Genomic DNA, 19,351 nt, shown 5'->3' on the forward strand with positions numbered 1-19,351 from the left:
GAACATTGTACTGGTTTTGTATTGTGCTTGTACTGTGTTAAATAGTTTTACATTTTAAGTTTCTTTTCCATTTCCTGAAAGTGATATAGACACACACTTCAGTTGGATAGCTGAGGGTTATGGTAAGAGATAGATAGCTGTGAAATCTAGGAATGGCTACATGGTGTTACTAATTGATCAACACAAAACAGTGTTCTTAGGTTGTTACTTAGATTTTAAGATCTTTGGAGCAGGGGTCATTTTTGTTCTGTGTTTGTACAGCACCTAGCACCATGCAGTCCTGATCCAAGACTTGAGCTCCTAGGCACTACCAATACAAATAATAAATAAGTGTTCGTGCTAACTATAGTATACTCTGTTGGTAGGCATAGAAACTTGCTGACATTAGTGTGTGTTTGTTTTTTCCCCTTGAGACATTTTCTCTCACTCATCTTGCACTTGTTGCAGTTGATGGTAGAATAAATGCATTATTTTAGTCTTACAATATTTTTAGAGATAGCAGGATTTCTTATCATAGTTTAATTACTTAGTTACTTTCTGATGCCTCTTAGCAAAATATGAAAAACATAAAGTTTTTAGAAACTATTTTATTAATGTATTGCATATTCTCTGATTCTCTTCCCTTTATCCTTAATACTAAGGACATAGGCTGTATTTTGTTGTACTCTGAAAACTGACCATACAAATATGATTGTGGGGTTTCCTGTGTGTATGTATTTCTCACAGATTCCAGATCAGATACTATAGCAGTGAAGGGACATGTAAGTATCTAGACATACTAATGGAACGGTCAAATTTGCTCAATTTACAAGTAATGTAACTTCTCGCACTTAATAATGCTTTTCTAATTGCCAGCCCCAAAAACTCACTTTGGGATCTGAAATGAGGCTGGATTCTTTCCTGCTCGTACATCATTGCCAGTAATAAAGTTTCTGCAGGCCAAATGATGCTTTCATTTACACCTGTGCAACCTCATTAACCAGCTGGCAGCTGGAATAAAAGGCTTTTGTAGACTGAGCACATTTGATAATGAATCGGTGAGACACAATAAATTCAGATCCCATGATAGTATTTTAGAGTGAAATTGCACTGCAACAGTTCAGCTATACTTGTTTTTCTGCTCATCCTGCATCAAACCTCTTTTCTACAGAGAATATGTTTAGAACTACAGGGATGGATGACCAGTAAGAAGACATTACCCCACCCTTAGGAAAAAGTCTCAGGATAAAAGAGATCAGTCTTCTACCATTGCTAAAACCTGTGATCAGAGGCACACAGTGCTTATGGAAATCACTAGAATAGCTGTCGCTGGCCAAGCTCATCAGAGACCAGATTCCTGTTTGCTTTCTGGCCCTTTTGTGCAGTCTGAGAGATGCAAAGGGGACATAAAGCAGCCAGATCTGGTCCACTGAGAATTCCCATGGTGGAGTGAAGCCGGTGCAAACTACCATACCTAGCCTCTGCACTGCCATCCCATTCAGCCCCAGAACAGGAAGTACGTTGGGAGGGTTGAAGGGGAAGAGATGGAGCATAGCGCCATGCTCCAACCATACTCAGCTGGCTTATGTCCTGTGGGAGTCACTATAACCAGGTTACTTGGGTCAGAACTGCCTCCAGATACAGGTCCACTCTGGAGAATCAAGGAGCTGTAATTGGCCCCTGACAGTCCCCTCTTCTGTACTGAGCAGAATCACAGCATTGCCCAGCCAGGCCCAGTCTCCTACACCCAGTCCAGCTCTTTTCTCTTCTGCATTTAAGTCAGGCTGCATCATCCTCCATGCTTCCTGGGTTTCAGCAGGGGCTACATTGAGAGTACATTGAGAAAGAGGCTCCTTGCTCTCGGTTCCAGTACTCACGCCAACTCACAGCAGCCAGAAGCAGCAATTGCATGGAAAGACCTGTTGGACTAGGGTGACCAGATGTCCTGTTTTTAAAGGGACAGTCCTGTTTTTTGGAACTTTTTTCTTATATAGGCACCTGTTACCCCCCACCCACTGTCCCATTTTTTCACAATTGCTATCTGATCACCCTATGTTGGACAGTCCTGAGTTGCAGCTTGCTCTTTGCTCTTTTTCATCCTTAATACAAAAGATACATACCTGACAGCACATCCGTGACCGCATGTCCCGATCCTAAGCACTGAGGTGCTAGAGCTTCTAAAAAAAGATTTGTAAGAGTTTTTTTCCTAACTCACTCGAGGAAACGGCTGAACCATTTTTGCTGAAAATTTCCCCCCAAAATGAGCCAAAGGCATATATCCAGCATGTGAAATCTCAGTCTAAACAGTTAATTTGGCATAGTTATAAACAACTGAAAACAGGAACTTATAATTGGATGAGTTGGGCAACCTTGACTAAAAGCTGTAATACCAGTGCTGCCATTAATATGCAAGCAGATTTATTGCTAAATACAATGCTTTATGAACATTTCTCATAAAGCATAGGTTGTTTTCTCCTACGCAACAACAAGAAGAAATCCTTAATTTGATAACTCAGATTGTGGCAAATACTAAATTTCTTGCTAATAAAGATGATGGTATTTAAGAGGAGAAAACACTTTGAAGACATGCAAATACAAATAGTATTTATAATAATTTTGATCCCTTTAGTTATTGTGCCTGATTTATTAATGCATTACTCCAGTCCTATGCCAATGAAATTCAGTTGAAATCAAAACTGGAATAATGAAGTGATGAATCAAGCTTGTTGTTTGCAAATCTCCCCTGGAGCGCGTTAGTTTATTTACAAGCATGTTTGAATTTTAAATGTTAGGCTGCTCGCAGTTTTTCACTTGATTTGAGGATATCTGGAGCCGTCAGGTAATTTTAAATTTAAATAATTAAGAAAATGTTGTACAACAGTATGATACAAGAAACATGGTCACAATGTTTACCATTCTAAACAGTTCAGCACTGTATATCTAAATTTAATCAGGATGGTCTGAGAGTTCCATTTTTCTCCAGTTTGGCACTAAAAGGAAAATTGCAGTGTACTGTAAAGGATACCTTAACCACTCAACCTAATTACAAAGCCGAGTAAATAACTAAAACACTGAAATATAATAAAGAATAATTAACACTCATTCAGAAAACTCTCATGATGGTTTTATGGGGCAGATTAGGGCTGAAAACATTTGGGTTGTGAGCAATAGACGCCTGAGTGCTTGGGTGAATATTTAGTATTTATTTCTAGTACGGTAATACTTAGGAACTTGAGTGAAGAATCAGGTCCTTATTGTGCTATGCCCTGTACAGACAAAGATGACAGTCCCTGCCCCAGAGATATTCACAATCTAGGTGTCAGAATGTAACAGCTGGACAAAATAGACACATGGAATGGGGCATGGTGGAAGGGTGACGTAACAAAATGAGCAGCGTTTAGCTGGAAAATGGCAAAGGTAAATGTTTTAATTGTTGTTCATTTTAATGGTTGTTTTAACAAAAAAATAGAATGATCTTTAAACCAACTTTGAAACACTTACAATTTTGACCTGAATTTTCTCATTGTTCCTCTGTCTCATGAGAGTAGGCCTCCTGTTGAGAAACATAATGCTGTATTATTAAAAAGGCAGTCCTCACTGGCTCCCTTCAAGGAATGGAGTTACTGAAAGAGTGATTTCTAAAAACTGTTCTGAACATTTCTTTTGAAAACCAAATAAACAAGCTATCCTCCTTTCTTCCCATCTACCTACCACTTATCTGTCTATGTTATAGCAAATCACAACCATGTTTAAATCTCATAAGATCCTTCTAAAACCAACTAAAAATTCTGAGTGACTGCTCAGTAAACTCCAAATCCTTCAGTGAACTCCACATAGTCTTAAAAGTCCTGCCACATGGGGGAACTTGTATGATAAGGTACTACAAGTTCTGTAATTAGCATTATGTGTATTGAACCTTTGAGGAAACATGAAATAACCTGACTTTATTTTATGAGGCTAGAATGATTGACAAAATTGCACCCCTGAGTTACAGGAGAATTTGTTTCTCAGAACTAAAAGTTGTCTTGAACTTTAATAGATCAAAGGAAACTGAAGTTTAATACAAATTTTAATAGTCTTTCATGCTGTAAGGCACCAGGGCTTCTCTGCTGGTGCAGATAAGCACGGCTGTACCGGAAAAGTACATTTCACTCTTCGGTTATTTTTTCTTCAAGAACTCTGACAAATAAGCAACCAAGCATTCATTTCAAAATAAATAAAGTAGAACATCATAAATCTAGGTTCCCACTTTTGTACAGTTCCTGTGAAATTGGATTATAGTGAATCTTTAGTAATTTGTGCCTTATGTCATAAAATGTGCAAATTATATTTCTGTTTCTCTGAAAAAATGGCAATATGAGACTCTACCCTGGTGTATTGGCTAGTAGTTTGTCTGTTCTTCAAACCCAGCCGCCTCAAGTTTAGAGACTATATAGACTTTACCTAAATGTGATCCACTGGGTCGCTTTCTCTGTGTAATTATGTCAATCTCTTATTAAAGCTGTAGGCTTGGTCCCCATTTCTATTAACATATTGTCTCTTCCTCCCTGTCTCTGGAACGGAGACCAAAAGCTCTTTCCTAAACTACTTCACCAGCTTGATAATGTAAGTGTACATTGCCTGTAAGGTTGTTTATAAAGCCCAATAAATCTTCATATGCTGTTTCATATGTTCAAAAGGTTTAGAGGTGTTATGCCTTCCCGCTGTTATATACTTGCTTAAAAGGGTTAAAACATGTTGAGTTTATGATGAGGAGAAAGGCAAAGCAAGATTTTATTGCATTCTTGTTCTCAGGCTTAGAACAAGCCAGTTTGTGTGCTGTTTGTCCAGTATGACTTGTGTTGCAATAGGTATTTACATTGTTTCATCCCTTAACTTCCCGTATCTATTACTGTATGTTTGTAAATCTGCCTTTTACACACTGCACAACATTGCCTTTGAACTCTATCTGTTGAAATACTTATACAGACTCTCATCTCTCTCTCATTTATATATTGGTACCTCCCTTTGTCATGGCCTGGAAGAATACAGACTCGATTTAGTGGTGTTAAGCATGCCTCTGACTGTAAAATCCATGAAGTATACATTTGAGATGGGCCCAAGCTAAAACTCTGAGTCCAACCCCCTTAAACTTTGGAAAAGTTTGAGTCTGGAGGATCCAGTATTTGTGGATCTCCAATGTTTGTGGCTTCATACTTTTCATGTTTGAAACCATCAAGCATTGAGTCTTCCTGCAACAGAATGTCGCTACTCAAACTTTGTATAATGTCCAAGAGCACATTAAGGGCACCAAATATAGCCTTGTGATGATATTCAAAAGTTAATAATGAAAGAAACACAACTAAACTAAAACCTTTCCATCAGAAAACAAAACCTTTCCAAGTCTCTCCTCTTTCCCCATCATCCTGCTGGGGATCATATATGTACATGATATATTTTGCTGCTGCTTGTAACTTGCAATGAGAACCCACTTAGTCTTTTGAGGCAACTGACCTGCTAAAATAATTCATCCTTATCTGCTTTAATTTAGGTGTCTCTCAGTGGCAGATAGTCACATGGGGCTGAGATACTGTTCTGGTTTGGTATTTAATACAACAACAGTTATCCCAAAAGTCCAGTGGGTCCCTTGGAATAGCAAATGCATTTAGGGTTTGTTTATAATAATTCAATTGAAAAATTATATAATTCTTAATGTCTGTCTTCTGTTGTCCTCCATTAAGAAGGGTGATAAATTGTTCTTCTTCGCTATTTTTAAATTGCAGCAAGGGAGGCTTAGGTTAGATGTTAGCTACTTGACAGCTAGGACGTTTTTCCTAAGCACTAGAACAAATTACTTAGGGAAGTTGTGGAATCTCTGTCATTGGAAGTTTTTAAGAACAGGTTAGACAAACACCTGTCAAGGATGGTCTAGATAATACTAAGGGCTGGTGTACGCTACTTAGTTAGGTTGACATCAGGCAGCTTATGTTGATTTAATTATGTCAGTGTCTACACTACAGCCGTCCTCCCACCAATATAAGTGCCCTACTACACCAACATCATAACTTCACCTCCACGAGAGGCGTGAGAGGCTTTTGTCGGTGTAGTAAGGTTGACCCAGTGACTGTGTAGACACTGTCAGTTAAATGGGTTATCAATTTCATAGCCCTGAACTGTTAAATTGACTCAGCTGCCTGGCCAAGAAGCCGCAAGCGGCTTTCCCCGCTCCCAGCAGGGAGGGGCAGCCAGGCTCCCAGCAGGAGGCTCCCAGTGGAACTGAGAGATAGGGCTCTCAGCTCCACACGCTGCCCGAATGAGGACGTCCACCACCAATCCAAGGAGGGGAGTGTGGAATGCATCACCGCAGTAATTACTGTACCTAATACAGTTGACTTACATTTCTATTGTAGATGTGCCCTTATTAGTCCTGATTCTAGTTCAGGGTACTGGATTAGACGGCCTACCGAGGTCCCTTCCAGTCTTAGGTTTCTATGATTAAAGATTTAAAGTAGGTATCATGGCACATGAAAGCTGAACTCTTCAGGATAGCCAGTGTATGAACATTCAGCCTCTTTGCTTATTGCTGATTTATTCTAAGAAGGTTGCCATTAAGAAAGCACAACAAGAAATTTTGTTCCTCGCTATTCTGCTTATTCAGGGGGTGGGGTTGTTTTGTGTACAGGTTCAATGGCATAAAAGTGAGCAATTCAAGATTATACCGATTATTCATCTCCTACAGCATAAGTCCTAAAAGGTCCAAGCAGCTTGAACTCTTACACAGTAATCGGCAAAAAATGGCCATTCCCAATAAAGAAGCATCTAAAGATGCTCTGTACTAATATCACTCTGTCAGTCTATCCTCATGCATCTGGCGTGAGATTTACGCTCTGTGGGATTTGCCTGGGCCCTTTGAAATGGTGACTTTTATGTCACATAGTTTCCATAGGTTTCAGAGTAACAGCCGTGTTAGTCTGTATTCGCAAAAAGAAAAGGAGTACTTGTGGCACCTTAGAGACTAACCAATTTATTTGAGCATAAGCTTTCGTGAGCTACAGCTCACTTCATCAGATGCATAATGCATCCGATGAAGTGAGCTGTAGCTCACGAAAGCTTATGCTCAAATAAATTGGTTAGTCTCTAAGGTGCCACATAGTTTCCATAGTTAAAAACACTGGAGTCAACGAATTGTCGCTCAATACATTAGAGGGTGTGCATGGAGATTAGTATGTTCAAACAGCCCATAGAGAAGAGTTTAAATCCTACCATTTTATAGATTCAATTAAAGTTGACACACGTTGTTTTTCTCATTTTTTAAAAAAAGTGTATTTTCCCATATAGCATAGAAAAACCTAGGAGCGGGAGTGAGGTATTCTAAGAAAATCTCAGTCTTTTTCCATTTCCCATTTGTATAGCCAGCTTTGTCAAGATTGACCAGTAGTTTCACAGTCATATGGAACATGAGCATTTCATTGCTTGCCTCAATGTGCATCCCACATGTACCGTCTCAGAATGTAATAGAATGCCAGTATTCTTTTCCTTTCCACACCTTCCAGCTCTGCCTGTTTTGTAGTTACAGTACCTGAATTTTCAGGCCTGGTTTTTGGTTACATCAGTTCGTATACTGCATTCCCTCCCACTTTGATATCTGATTTTTTTCTTTCTTTTATTTTTCTTTGGAGATTGCAAGAAATTGGATTTAGCATCAGGTGGAGATTTAAGAAGTTGTCTCCTAACCCCTGCTAGGAAACTCTTGCTTAATCTTAAAACTTCCCTGTTTTCAGGGGAGGAGAGGAGAGCCAAGCCTTTTGGTTAAGGCACAGAGCTGGGAGACAAGAAACATTAGTTTCATTTCAGAGCAGGGATTCTCAAACCTTTCCATGGTGTGGACCACAACTCAATACTGAGATTCTTTCATGCCTCAGCTTCTCTCTCATTCATGATCATATGACATTTCTAGGACAATTACCGTAATTGCTTATATGATAAAGTAGAAACAGGATATGATGAAGTAATAAGAGGAAACTATTGATGCAATAAAGACAGTTATAACTGTAACACATTTTGCCCATTCTGGAAATTCATCACACCATCTCCTTTGGCTTTTAATTTAATTTCCTCAATCCCATCTGTTTTGTTTCTCTTATCTGGAAACAAAGGGAGCCTAACCATTTGACCATCCAGTTCCCTATGGATGACCAGCAAGTACTATTTGCATCACTGGTGGGCCACAGAGCACAGTTCAGGAGCCTTGGTTTATGGGTCTTCCACAGACTTGTGTGACCCTGTGCAAGTTGCAGTGGGGGAGGTCTAGGCTGCATATTAGGAAACACTGTTTCACTAGGAGGGTGGTGAAGCACTGGAATGGGTTACCTAGGGAGGTGGTGGAATCTCCATCCTTAGAGGTTTTTAATGCCCGGCTTGACAAAGCCCTGGTTGGGATGATTTAGTTGGTGTTGGTCCTGCTTTGAGCAGGGGGTTGGACTAGATGACCTCCTGAGGTTTCATCCAGCCCTAATCTTCTTTGATTCTATGATACTGCTTTCCTACAATACAGAGGTGTTAGGGCTGAATTAATATTTGTAAAGTAGTTTTAGGCCTTGGAAGGAAATTGCTACAGCAAGGCATAGTGTAAATATATAGTTGAATGTACAGCCTTCCCCCAAACTGTAGATGATCCATTGAGTTAAATTATTGTATTGTGGACACATCACAATTGCCTTGTCTGATACAATATATTCCACCTCAACCTGACAGTGTGGATAGCTTCCTCATAATGGGCATCTGGATGTGAGCAACTGAGACCCTAATGTATGAAAGGACATAAGCCTGTGCTTAAGTCCAAATACTTCAAATCTTTAATATTGTGTATTGTCCAATGATTTCAATTTAAACACATGCTTAAGTGCTTTCCTGAATAGGGATGCTTTCCTGTATTGAGGTCTAAAATCTTAGGGTCCATTCCTAAAACTCCTCCCTCATGAAACTACTAGTGTGAGCAAGGAAAATGTCAAGAAGGAGATTGCAGGGTCGGGCTCTTACTCAATCTCAAAATGACACATACTTTCTAAAAAATTGCTAATGATATGCAGCTAGCTTTAGGGTTTGTATTTCTCTGGTCTGCATTTCAGCTGTCTTCCTCTCTTTAATGTAATGCAGATGGGTAAGAATGTCTTGACTGTGGAGACTGTTGCCTCTCTGCTGTTTTCTTCAACTTAGTAGATCCTTTAAATACCTGATTTAAGTTTTAAACAGTGATTAAATCATTAATTTTTACATTTTTCCTCTGCCAAAAAATAAGGTCACGGCATGGCACCATATTAAACATTATCTCCCCTGGTAGATAAATGCTAGAGACATTAAAGTGACTATTTTATCAGTTTTAACTGATGATAAGATTTTGGCATCTATCATCCATTAGTCTTTTCAAGAAGAAAACACAATAGCTCCCAGCTGCTTGTATGTGAAGAGACAGGCTGGGGAGAGTGGGATGGGGTGGGGATGCAGGAGTATGCATGTGTGTTCTGAGCAGTAACAGAGTTAAGTTCATGTTACAAGAGTTGAATGGGTTATAGTGCATGACTTTTGAAGACAACATGTATTAGGAAGGGGATAATAGAATACTTTAAAGAACCAAGGTCAGATATGCAAAAGTATGCATAGAAGAAACATTGACACTGATGTTTTGTTTAAATTGGACACACATTGACACAGATACAATTTGGGTAAGGGTTTGAGAACAATTTTATAAAAATGTAGTATTGTAATATTTTATATAGCTAACTATGTTAGAGTGCGGGAGGGGGTTCAGGCCAGGGGGTTTGGGTGAAGGAGAGGTGCAGGGTGCAGCAGGGGTCTCAGGGCAAAGGGTTGGGGTGCAGGAGGGGTGCGGCAGGGGTCTCAGGGCAGGGAGTTGGGGTATGGGGTGCAGGAAGGGTTCGGGCTCCGGGGTGGCAGCGGCATGCACTGGGGCCAGGATAGATTCCAGGCCCCGCTCCCACTCTGGGAAGCGGCTGGCACCACATCCCTGTGGCCCCTGGGGGAGGGAGGGCAGAGGGCTGAGCACGCTGCCCTAGCCTGTGCGTACCTCCCCCGAAGCTCCCATTGGCCGCGGTTCCCCATTCCTGGCCAATGGGAGCTTCAGCGGAGGTACCCACAGGCAAGAGACATGCACGGAGCCTTCTGTTCTCCCTCCCCCAGGGGCCGCAGGGACGTGGTGCCTACCGCTTCCCGGAGCAGACCAGGGCCGATGGCGCCACAGGGGTGGCAATTCCACAGGCCAGATCCAAAGCCCTGAGGGGCCAGATCCGGCCTGTGGGCTGTAGTTTGCCCACCCCGATGTACAGGAATAAAGAATGCACACCATACCTACGGAATGGGGGAATGTTTCCTGGAAAGCAGTTTCTCGGAAAAGGATTTTAGGGGGTACAGTGGGCAAGCAACTGAACATGAGCTCCCAGTATGATGCTGTGGCAAGAAGGTTGGAAGGTATAAACAAGGGAATAGTGAGAAGGAGTAGGGAGGTGATTTTACCTCTGTGTATTGATAAGACTGATACTGGGATCAGTGTCCGCTTCTGTTGTCCACACTTCAAAAAGGATATTGCAAAATTGGACAGGGTACAGAAAAGAGCCACAAAAAGGATTTGCAGGCAGGAGAAAATGCCTGACAGTGAGAGACTTAAAAAGCTCAGTCTGTTCGGCTTATCAAAAAGAAGATTGAGGTGACTTGATTAAAGTGCATGGACAAAAATACTGATATTAACAGGCTCTTTAATATAGCGGAGAAAGACAAAAGAACCAGTGGCTGGAAGCTTAAGCCAGACAAATTCGTATTAGAAATAAGGCACAAAGTTGTAACAGTGAGGGTAATTAACCACTGGAACAAACTACTAAGGGAAGTGATGGATTCTCCATCTTCTGATGTCCTCAACTCAAGATGGGATTCTTTTCTGGAAGATTTGCTTTACTCAAACCCAAGTTATTGGGCTCAATACAGGGGTAACTCGGTACAATTTAATCGCCTGGGATTTACATTAGGTCAGACTGATGATCTAATAGTACCTTCTGGCCTTAAATTTATTTTTAAAGGTGACTTGCAAATATAATTAAAAATTGGGTGTGTATTCCCCCCCTTTTTTGTTTCTTTATGATAGCCTGACAACTTAAAAAAAAGTGTGAAAGGACTGAGGTCAAAACATTTGGCATAAATGGTACATTTTGACTTCATCCATATAAAGGTGGAGGTTAATCATGATGACATTTGAGGTAACATTTGAGGAGGGAGAAGAGGACGAGGACAGAAACCTGAGGTAGGCTGACAGGTATTGAGCAGGTCTCGGGCAAGAGGAGGAATTAATTACATGCCTCAAGTGTTGAAAGCACTATTCAGAAATCTATTTAGCAAAGCTAAGATCTGAACAAGGGCACCCGATATTTTCCTAGTTTTCCAGACTTTGTGCATCAAACTTTCATTAGTTTTGAATTGAGCTATTTCCTTTCTCTCTTCTGAGTAGATCTGTTGGAAATTTTTCTAATTTTGAATTTTTTTAATATGAAAAATTCAATTTTTCATCCAGCTTTAATTTTGTGTTGACTTCTGAGGCCAGGTTGAAAATTGCAACTTAAAATAAAAAGGCCCTTCATAGATGAATGGTTACTTCTTACTAATGCAAAGTCATACAAGAGTAGACACATTGCGTTATGCAAGAAATGTTTCACATTATTACATCTTACAAAATTCTTCATCAAATAAATTGTTTCATTTGGCAAGTTAATTGCACACACTAAATGTGGTTCACTTTTTCAGGTATCACACAGAACTTCTGTGAATAGTCGTATTTTTTGGTGTTCTATGGCTCAGGAGTACAGTCTTCATTCTTTTTGGCATAAGGAATTCCTGTTACTGTGCCAAACAGTTAATTGACTACAAAATTTTCATGTGGTGTTTTTTATTTTTTATTTAAATTGCTGTAAACTAAAAAAAAAAAAAAAAAGTAAACTGCTTTAAAATATTTTAGACCTAATCTGCCCTAATATATCTAAGTTTCAGAACTGATGTAGGACTTAAGGGAGGAGACAAAATAATTCAGATTTCAGGTTACACGAACATGTTTAATATTTGAAGTTTGGCAACTGCTGCAAACACTTGAGGGCATTTTCTTATTACTATTTAGTAATTGAATTTTTAGAGCCTATGTAGAATTTAGTGAGAGAGGCGATATAGAATCATAGAACTGGAAGGCACCTCAAGAGGTCATCTAGTCCAGTCCCCTGCACTCAAGGCAGGACTAAGTATTCTCCAGACCATCCCTGACAGGTGTTTGTCCAACCTGCTCTTAAAAATCACCAATGATGGAGATTCCACAACATCCCTAGGCAATTTATTCCAGTGCTTAACCACACTGCCAGTTAGGAAGTTTTCCCTAACGTCCAGCCTAAACCTCCCTTGCTGCAATTTAAGCCCATTGCTTCTTGTCCTATCCTCAGAGGTTCAGAAGAACAGTTTTTCTCCCTCCTCCTTATAACAACCTTTTATGTGTTTGAAAACTCTTATCTTGTCCCCTCTCTGTCTTTTTTTCTCCAGACTAAACAAACCCAATTTTTTTTCAGTCTTCCCTCATAGGTCATGTTTTCTAGACCTTTAATCATTTTTGTTGCTCTTCTCTTGACTTTCTCCAAATTGTCCACATCTTTCCAGAAATGTGGCACCCAGAACTGGACACAGTACTCCAGTTGAGGCCTAATCAGCGCAGAGTAGAGTGGAAGAATTACTTCTCATGTCTTGCTTACAATACTCCTGCTAATACATCCCAGAATGATGTTTGGTTTTATTTGCAACAGTGTTACACTGTTGACTCGTATTTAGCTTGTGATCCACTATGACCCCCAGATCCTTTTTCCACAGTACTCCCTCCTAGGTAGTCATTTCCCATTTTGTGTGTGTGCAACTGATTGTTCCTTCCTAAGTGGAGTACTTTGCATTTGTCCTTATTGAATTTCATTCTATTTACTTCAGACCATTTCTCCAGTTTGTCCAGATCATTTTGAATTTTAATCATATCCTCCAAAGCACTTGCAACCCCTCCTACCTTGGTATCGTCTGCAAACTTTGTAAATGTACTCTCTATGCCATTATCTAAATCATTGATGAAGATATTGAACAGAACCAGACCCAGAGCCGATCCCTGCGGGATCCCACTCATTATGCCCTTCCAGCATGACTGTGAACCACTGATAACTACTGTCTGGGAACGATTTTCCAACCAGTTATACACCCATCTTATAGTAGCGCCATCTAGGTTGTATTTCCCTAGTTTGTTTACGAGAAGGTCATGCGGGACCGTATCAAATGCCTTACTAAAGTCAAGATATGCCACATCTACCACTTCCCCCCTTTCCACAAGGCTTGTTACCCTGTCAAAGAAAGCTATCAGGTTGGTTTGACATGGTTTGTTCTTGACAAATCCATGCTGACTGTTATTTATCACCTTATTATTTTCTAGGCGTTTGCAAATTGATTGCTTAATTATTTTCTCCATTATCTTTCCAGGTACAGAAGTTAAGCTCACTGGTCTGTAATTCCCTGGGTTCTCCTTATTTCCCTTTTTATAGATGGGCACTATATTTGCCCATTTCCAGTCTTCTGGAATGTCTCCCGTGTTCCATGACTTTTCAAAGATAATTGCTAATGGTTCAGTCAGCTCCTTGAGTATTCTAGCATGCATTTCATCAGGCCGTGGTGATTTGAAGACATCTGACTTGTCTAAGTAATTTTTGACTTGTTCTTTCCCTATTTTAGACTCTGATCTTACCTCATTTTCACTGGCATTCACTATGTTAAACGTCCAGTCACCACCAATCTTCTTGGTGAAAGCCGAAACAAAAAGTCATTAAGCACCTCTGCCATTTCCACATTTTCTGTTATTGTCTTTTCCCTCTCATTGAGTAACAGGCCTACTCTGTCCTTGGTCTTTCTCTTGCTTCTAATATATCTGTAGACTGTTTTCTTTTTTCCTTTTATGTCCCTAGGTAGTTTGATCTCATTTTGTGCCTTGGCTTTTCTAATATTATCCCTACATACTTGTGTTATTTGTTTATATTCATCCTTTGTAATGCACACCTGGTTAAGCCAGGATAGTCTCTTGCCATACTTCCTATCTTTCCTACACAGTGGGATAGTTTGCTCTTGTGTCCTTAATAATGTCTCTTTGAAAACTGCCGTCCGCAATTGTTTTTCCCCTTAGACTTGCGTCCCGTGGGATTTTACCTACCAACTCCCTGAGTTTGCTAAAGTCTGCCTTCTTGAAATCCATTGTCTCTATTGTGCTGTTCTCCCTCCTACCGTTCCTGAGAATCATGAACGCTACCATTTCATGATCACTTTCACGCAAGTTGCCTTCCACTTTCAAATTCTCAGCCAGTTCTTCCCTATTTGTCAAAATCAAATCTTAGAACATCCTCTTCCCCCTTCCCCCGCCCCCACCCCTGTAGCCTTCTCCACCTCTGAAATAAAAAATTGTCTCCAATACATTCCAAGAACTTGTTGAATAATCTGTGCCCTGCTGTGTTGTTTTCCCAAGAGATGTCTGGGTAGTTGAAGTCCCCCCCCCCCCCATTACCATCAAGTCCTGTGCTTTGGATGATTCTGTTAGTTTTAAAAAAAGCCTCATCCACATCTTTTTCCTGGTTTGGTGGTCTGTAGTAGACCCCTACCATGACATCATCCTTGATTTTTTAGCCCTTTTATCCTTACCCAGAGACTTTCAACAAGTCTGTCTCTTGTTTCTATCTCAACCTCAGTCCAAGTGTATACACTTTTAATATATAAGGCAACACCACCTCCCTTTTTTCCCTGCCTGTCCTTCCTGAGCAAGCTTTATCCTTCTATACCAATATTCCAGTCATGTGTATTATCCCACCAAGTGTCCATGATGCCAACTATGTCAGTTGTTTGTTTACTAGCATTTTGAGTTCTTCCTGCTTATTCCCCATACTTCTCACATTAGTATACAGACATCTAAGATACTGATTTGATTCCTCTCCTCCCTTCTCTCCCCCCCCCTGATTCTGTCTTGTCTTTCCTTTATTTAGTCTATAACAGTCCATGCTCCCCGCAGATTCCAACCCATCTCCAAGGTCTCCATGTTTTTGACTTACCTGTGGGCTTTGGTCACCTGCCCCCATATTTAGCATGTGAAGCTGGAGAAATATTTTACGCCTTTTATGTTTATATATAAGATTTTAAAGTTCTGGATTAACTCCATGTCTGGTTAATTACTTTATTTGCAAATTTTGGCTGTAAAAATAGTAAAGTTCTTAGTGCCCTGTGGTCACTCAAAAGCTTGTAACATCGTTGAGCTTCAGTCATTGTCATTTTTTTAAATGAAATAAAAGATGCCTGGAAGATCAACAGCAAACTACTTCAGTTCAGGATGGAGTGTCTGGAGTGTCTACTGTATTATTCCTCAAGTCCCGGAATCTGCGAGCTATCTATGTTCCCCCATTTCATAATCACTAAACCTTGTTAATGAATTAAACAGCTCCATCTCCTAGGATTTATGTTCCTAGTTCTATGTAAAAGAAACTTGAGATATCACAGATTTGCAGAAGTTTTAGCTGCATTGCTGAATTGGGGGGTGTGTGTTTCCTATAATAGCCATCAGCCATAACTTATCCAATGTGGTCGAGGTGATGGTAGGGATGAAAAAACTTTAAAATCTTTTGAACAGTGTTTCCAGAGAATGTTTGTTTCAAAAAGTTTCACCACTGGACACACTAGACAAAGAGATTGGATTAATCATTGGACTTTATGGGCCATATTCTCTGCTGGTCTAAATGAGTGAAACTCCATGATGTCAATGGAGCTGCACTAATGCTTAAAACTTGTGTATCTTTTGCTTTGTAATTGATTTTTCTGAACGTAGGTAACTTTTGTAAACCATGCTGCAGTTCAATGGTTTAAATCAGTGTTTCTCAATGACCACTCCGTGGGCTGGCCCCAGTCCCTCAGATCTCCCTGACACAGTTTAGGAAGGCAGCAAACTGCTCACTGGTATCAAAAAGGTTGAAAAACACTAGTTTAAATAATATATTACGCATGTAATACAAACATAAAAACCTTACTAAACAGAAATTGACATTGTACAGTCACAAATGCTTGTAGGCTGAATGATGTCACAAGTCTGGTTTCTAGAGAAGGTACAGTAGAATCATCAGAGTTATGAACTGACCAGTCAATCACGCACCTCATTTGGAACCTGAAGTACACAATCAGACAGCAGCAGAGACCAGACACCCCCACCCCCCCAAAGTAGATACAGTACAGTACTGTGTTAAACGTAAACTACTAAAAGAAAAAAAGCATTTTTCTTCTTGGTAGTAAAGTTTCAAAGCTGTATTAAGTCAATGTTAAGTTGTAAACTTTTGAAAGAACAGCCATAACGTTTTGTTCAGAGTTATGAACATTTCAGAATTACGAACATTCCCGAGTTCTACTATAACTCACTTTGTTCCTCTGGAAGCGTTTCAGTTTCCAGGCAGATGTGGTTTTAAAAGGCTGTTGTTGCTGTTTCTGTTCAATAGTATTGAAGAACTTCATGTAGTTTTAAGAATTTAGGAATGTGTTTTCAAGCATCTAAATCCATTCGGGGCAGTTGCTGTAGTCGTCGTGTAGTCATAACTCTTGGCAGAGATTTGGTGGCCTCTGTGAAATTCATTGATGGTCTTAATCCAGTTCCTATCCGATCAATATACTCATCAGGAGGGCTACCATCACAATAGGTATCCATGTTGTCACTGAAGGCAGAAGTGTTAATGGTTTGAATGGATATAGAGGCTGTATTATGTACTTGCATATCCATGTGATTCTTGTAGGTCAGGATAAAGTGTGCTGATGGAGGAGCTTGGATATCATTGCTCTTGGATTTTCAGTTTTCAGTGTTGCCAAAGTGTCAATCTGGCACTTTCCATAAGCACATAATTCAGATTTAGAAAAGTAAAATCAGAACCTGCCAGACAGGCATTTTTTATAAGAACCTGTCAACTGAAAGAAACTTCTTTATTTGTGGGGAAAAAATAATAAATAAAAATAATGAAGTTTCCTGTTTCTACTTTTGGTAACCCCTAGAAAGGAAGGCTAGGCACGATCTGTAGGGCCAAGCTAGGTTTGCTGAGAAGTGCTTTTAGCCTTAAGAGACCCCTTATCATCCCTAAAACAGGAAGGGAGTTGGTATTTAAAGGTCAGGAGTTATTAGTGTAATTGTGCAGAAAGTTGTGGTGTTAACAGGTTATAAGATCTCGCATTATTATTGGACATCCTGAACACTTGTGTAACAAAACTAACCCCCCACTATTGCTATAACTTTAGCGATACTGGGGTAGTGCTGGATTACTAGTTCATATTTTATAGAGTCAAATACTGAGCTGAAACATTATGCTTGTTTTACTATATATGTAATGTGATAAAATGTTGACTCTGCTGCTTCATAAATCAGTGTCACTTGTATATATTTTTTCAAGTTTGAAAATTTTACCACAAATTGTTACCCTTTGCCAAGCATCATCTTTTTTTGCTCCTGAAAATGTTGATGTCCATTTTCTTCTTTAATAATGAATAAAATGTACATTTCAAAACACTAATTCTGTATTTTTTTCTTCCATTTTTCAGCGGAACCCCTGCCTTTAATGGACTTGTGCCGAAGATCAATTCGCTTTGCTCTTGGCAGAGATCGCCTGCATGACATAGAATCTCTACCTTTGCCCCAGTCTCTGAAAAATTATTTACAGTATCAATAAGAAGTCTTAGAACCCTTTTTCTGGCCTCACATTGGACTAAATCAATGCAAATGGCAGAAATTATTGTTTACATCAAAATAGAAATCTTTGTGGTGGACACGAGTGTTATTTAATTTTTAATATATATTTTTTTTCTGAATCATCTGAAGCAGAACAATTTGCATACTAAAGAATGCAGAAACATGAATTTGATCTAGAGTCACAAATTATCTGTTGCCTCTAGGACAGTATCCAAGATTGAATTCTCCTACTCAGATCATTAGCTGGCACTTATTGGCTTAGCTCCGCTGACTTCCAGTAGACACCAGCTGAAAATCTGGCCCCCCAGAGTTATCCTTATGCACAAGAGCATCCTTTGAATAATGTGGTTACTAGTGAAAGAAATAACATTGTGTTAAGTTAACAATGTCTAAATCTTAAAATCTGATGTGCAGAGGTGCTGAGTAATCACAATTTATCTGGAGTCTTGAATACTTAGCCCTTAATGTGTTAGAGGACCTATCATGTTTAAAATATATGAAGTAAGTCATTACATAGAACATCAGTGCTGGATTTAATGATACATAGAAAAATTGTTCCTGAAGAGTGGAATATCAACTAAATTGGATATGGTAATAAAGTCAACGCAGTCCAGTGTTTTCAAGACCAAATCTCATTCCTCCAAAGTTCTGCATAGTTTATAACAACAAAGCTGTTCACTATCTTGAGATTTTAGGATATTCACATTTTAAGAAGCCTGTCACTTTTTTATTTGAACAAAATTATTATTTTTGTTATACCAACTCTAAATACTTCTGCTCTCTTTTTAATGTATGTGTGATATATTGTTTATTTATCTGTTTAACATCTGTGGAGTCCTCATTTAACTGTTTCCATCTTGGAAGGACTGATTTACTCCCCCCTCCCCCCCAGCTGTATTCATTTTTCAGGCTCAACCTGTTCTTAAAGATGCTGCTTTCTGTTTGCATTTCTTATGTTTCAAGTTATCTGTCTGATCAGTTATCTAGTTTTTAAACTGGAAGTTGTTGTAATGGCAGGATGTCGATTGTTGAGACTTAACTGCCTTCAGCATATTTTAATGTGAATTTACTGATGAATGAGGAGAAAATTTCTAATAAAGTCTACTGTCCAAAATGAAACTAGTGTCTCCTTTCATTAACTATTAGATATACTTAACAGAAGCAATACATTCCGAGTTGAAGTTTCAGTTTCTGTAACACTTACGCTGCTGCTTCTATGTGGTGTTTCTATGACAGTGGGGTAGGTAAAAAGGGAGATGGACTCTTCTATCTTAGCAGTGCCAATGCCCTGCTGCTGACACGTCCTAGTCACTGTGGGCTTGTCAGCACCGAGATCAGTTCTATACTATATTGCAATAAGTCTTGCAGAGGGGGAGGCTGCGAATTACAAAAGTGTTATATATCTTCCCTCATTTTTTCCTAGTCCACTCACTTTTTGCTTTACTCAAGCCTTTTGCCTAACTATTCCTTTGTTCGATCCTCTCCTGCTCTTATCTTAATGCCTTCTTCCATTGCTACTCGTTGTTCTTGAAAAAATCTTCCAGTTGTGTGCCCCAGTCAGCCTCGCTCTTCAAAGCAGAA

The 19,351-nt window shown here is 39.5% G+C and overlaps 1 protein-coding gene across 8 annotated transcripts in view; it reads left to right on the top strand.

The window, feature by feature from the left end:
• Positions 1-18,869, top strand: part of SPSB4 (splA/ryanodine receptor domain and SOCS box containing 4) — a 306,597-nt gene extending 287,728 nt beyond the window's left edge. For all 8 annotated transcript variants that reach the window (XM_074963955.1, XM_074963954.1, XM_074963959.1 and 5 more), the window contains one exon: positions 17,623-18,869. In XM_074963955.1, coding sequence (XP_074820056.1) covers positions 17,623-17,750 — 128 coding nt within the window. In that variant the 3' untranslated portion in view covers positions 17,751-18,869. The remainder of the gene's footprint in view (positions 1-17,622) is intronic.
• The last annotated feature ends 482 nt before the right edge of the window (positions 18,870-19,351 follow it).

Source organism: Natator depressus, chromosome 9, assembly GCF_965152275.1.
Source record: "Natator depressus isolate rNatDep1 chromosome 9, rNatDep2.hap1, whole genome shotgun sequence".
Lineage (NCBI taxonomy): Eukaryota > Metazoa > Chordata > Testudines > Cheloniidae > Natator > Natator depressus.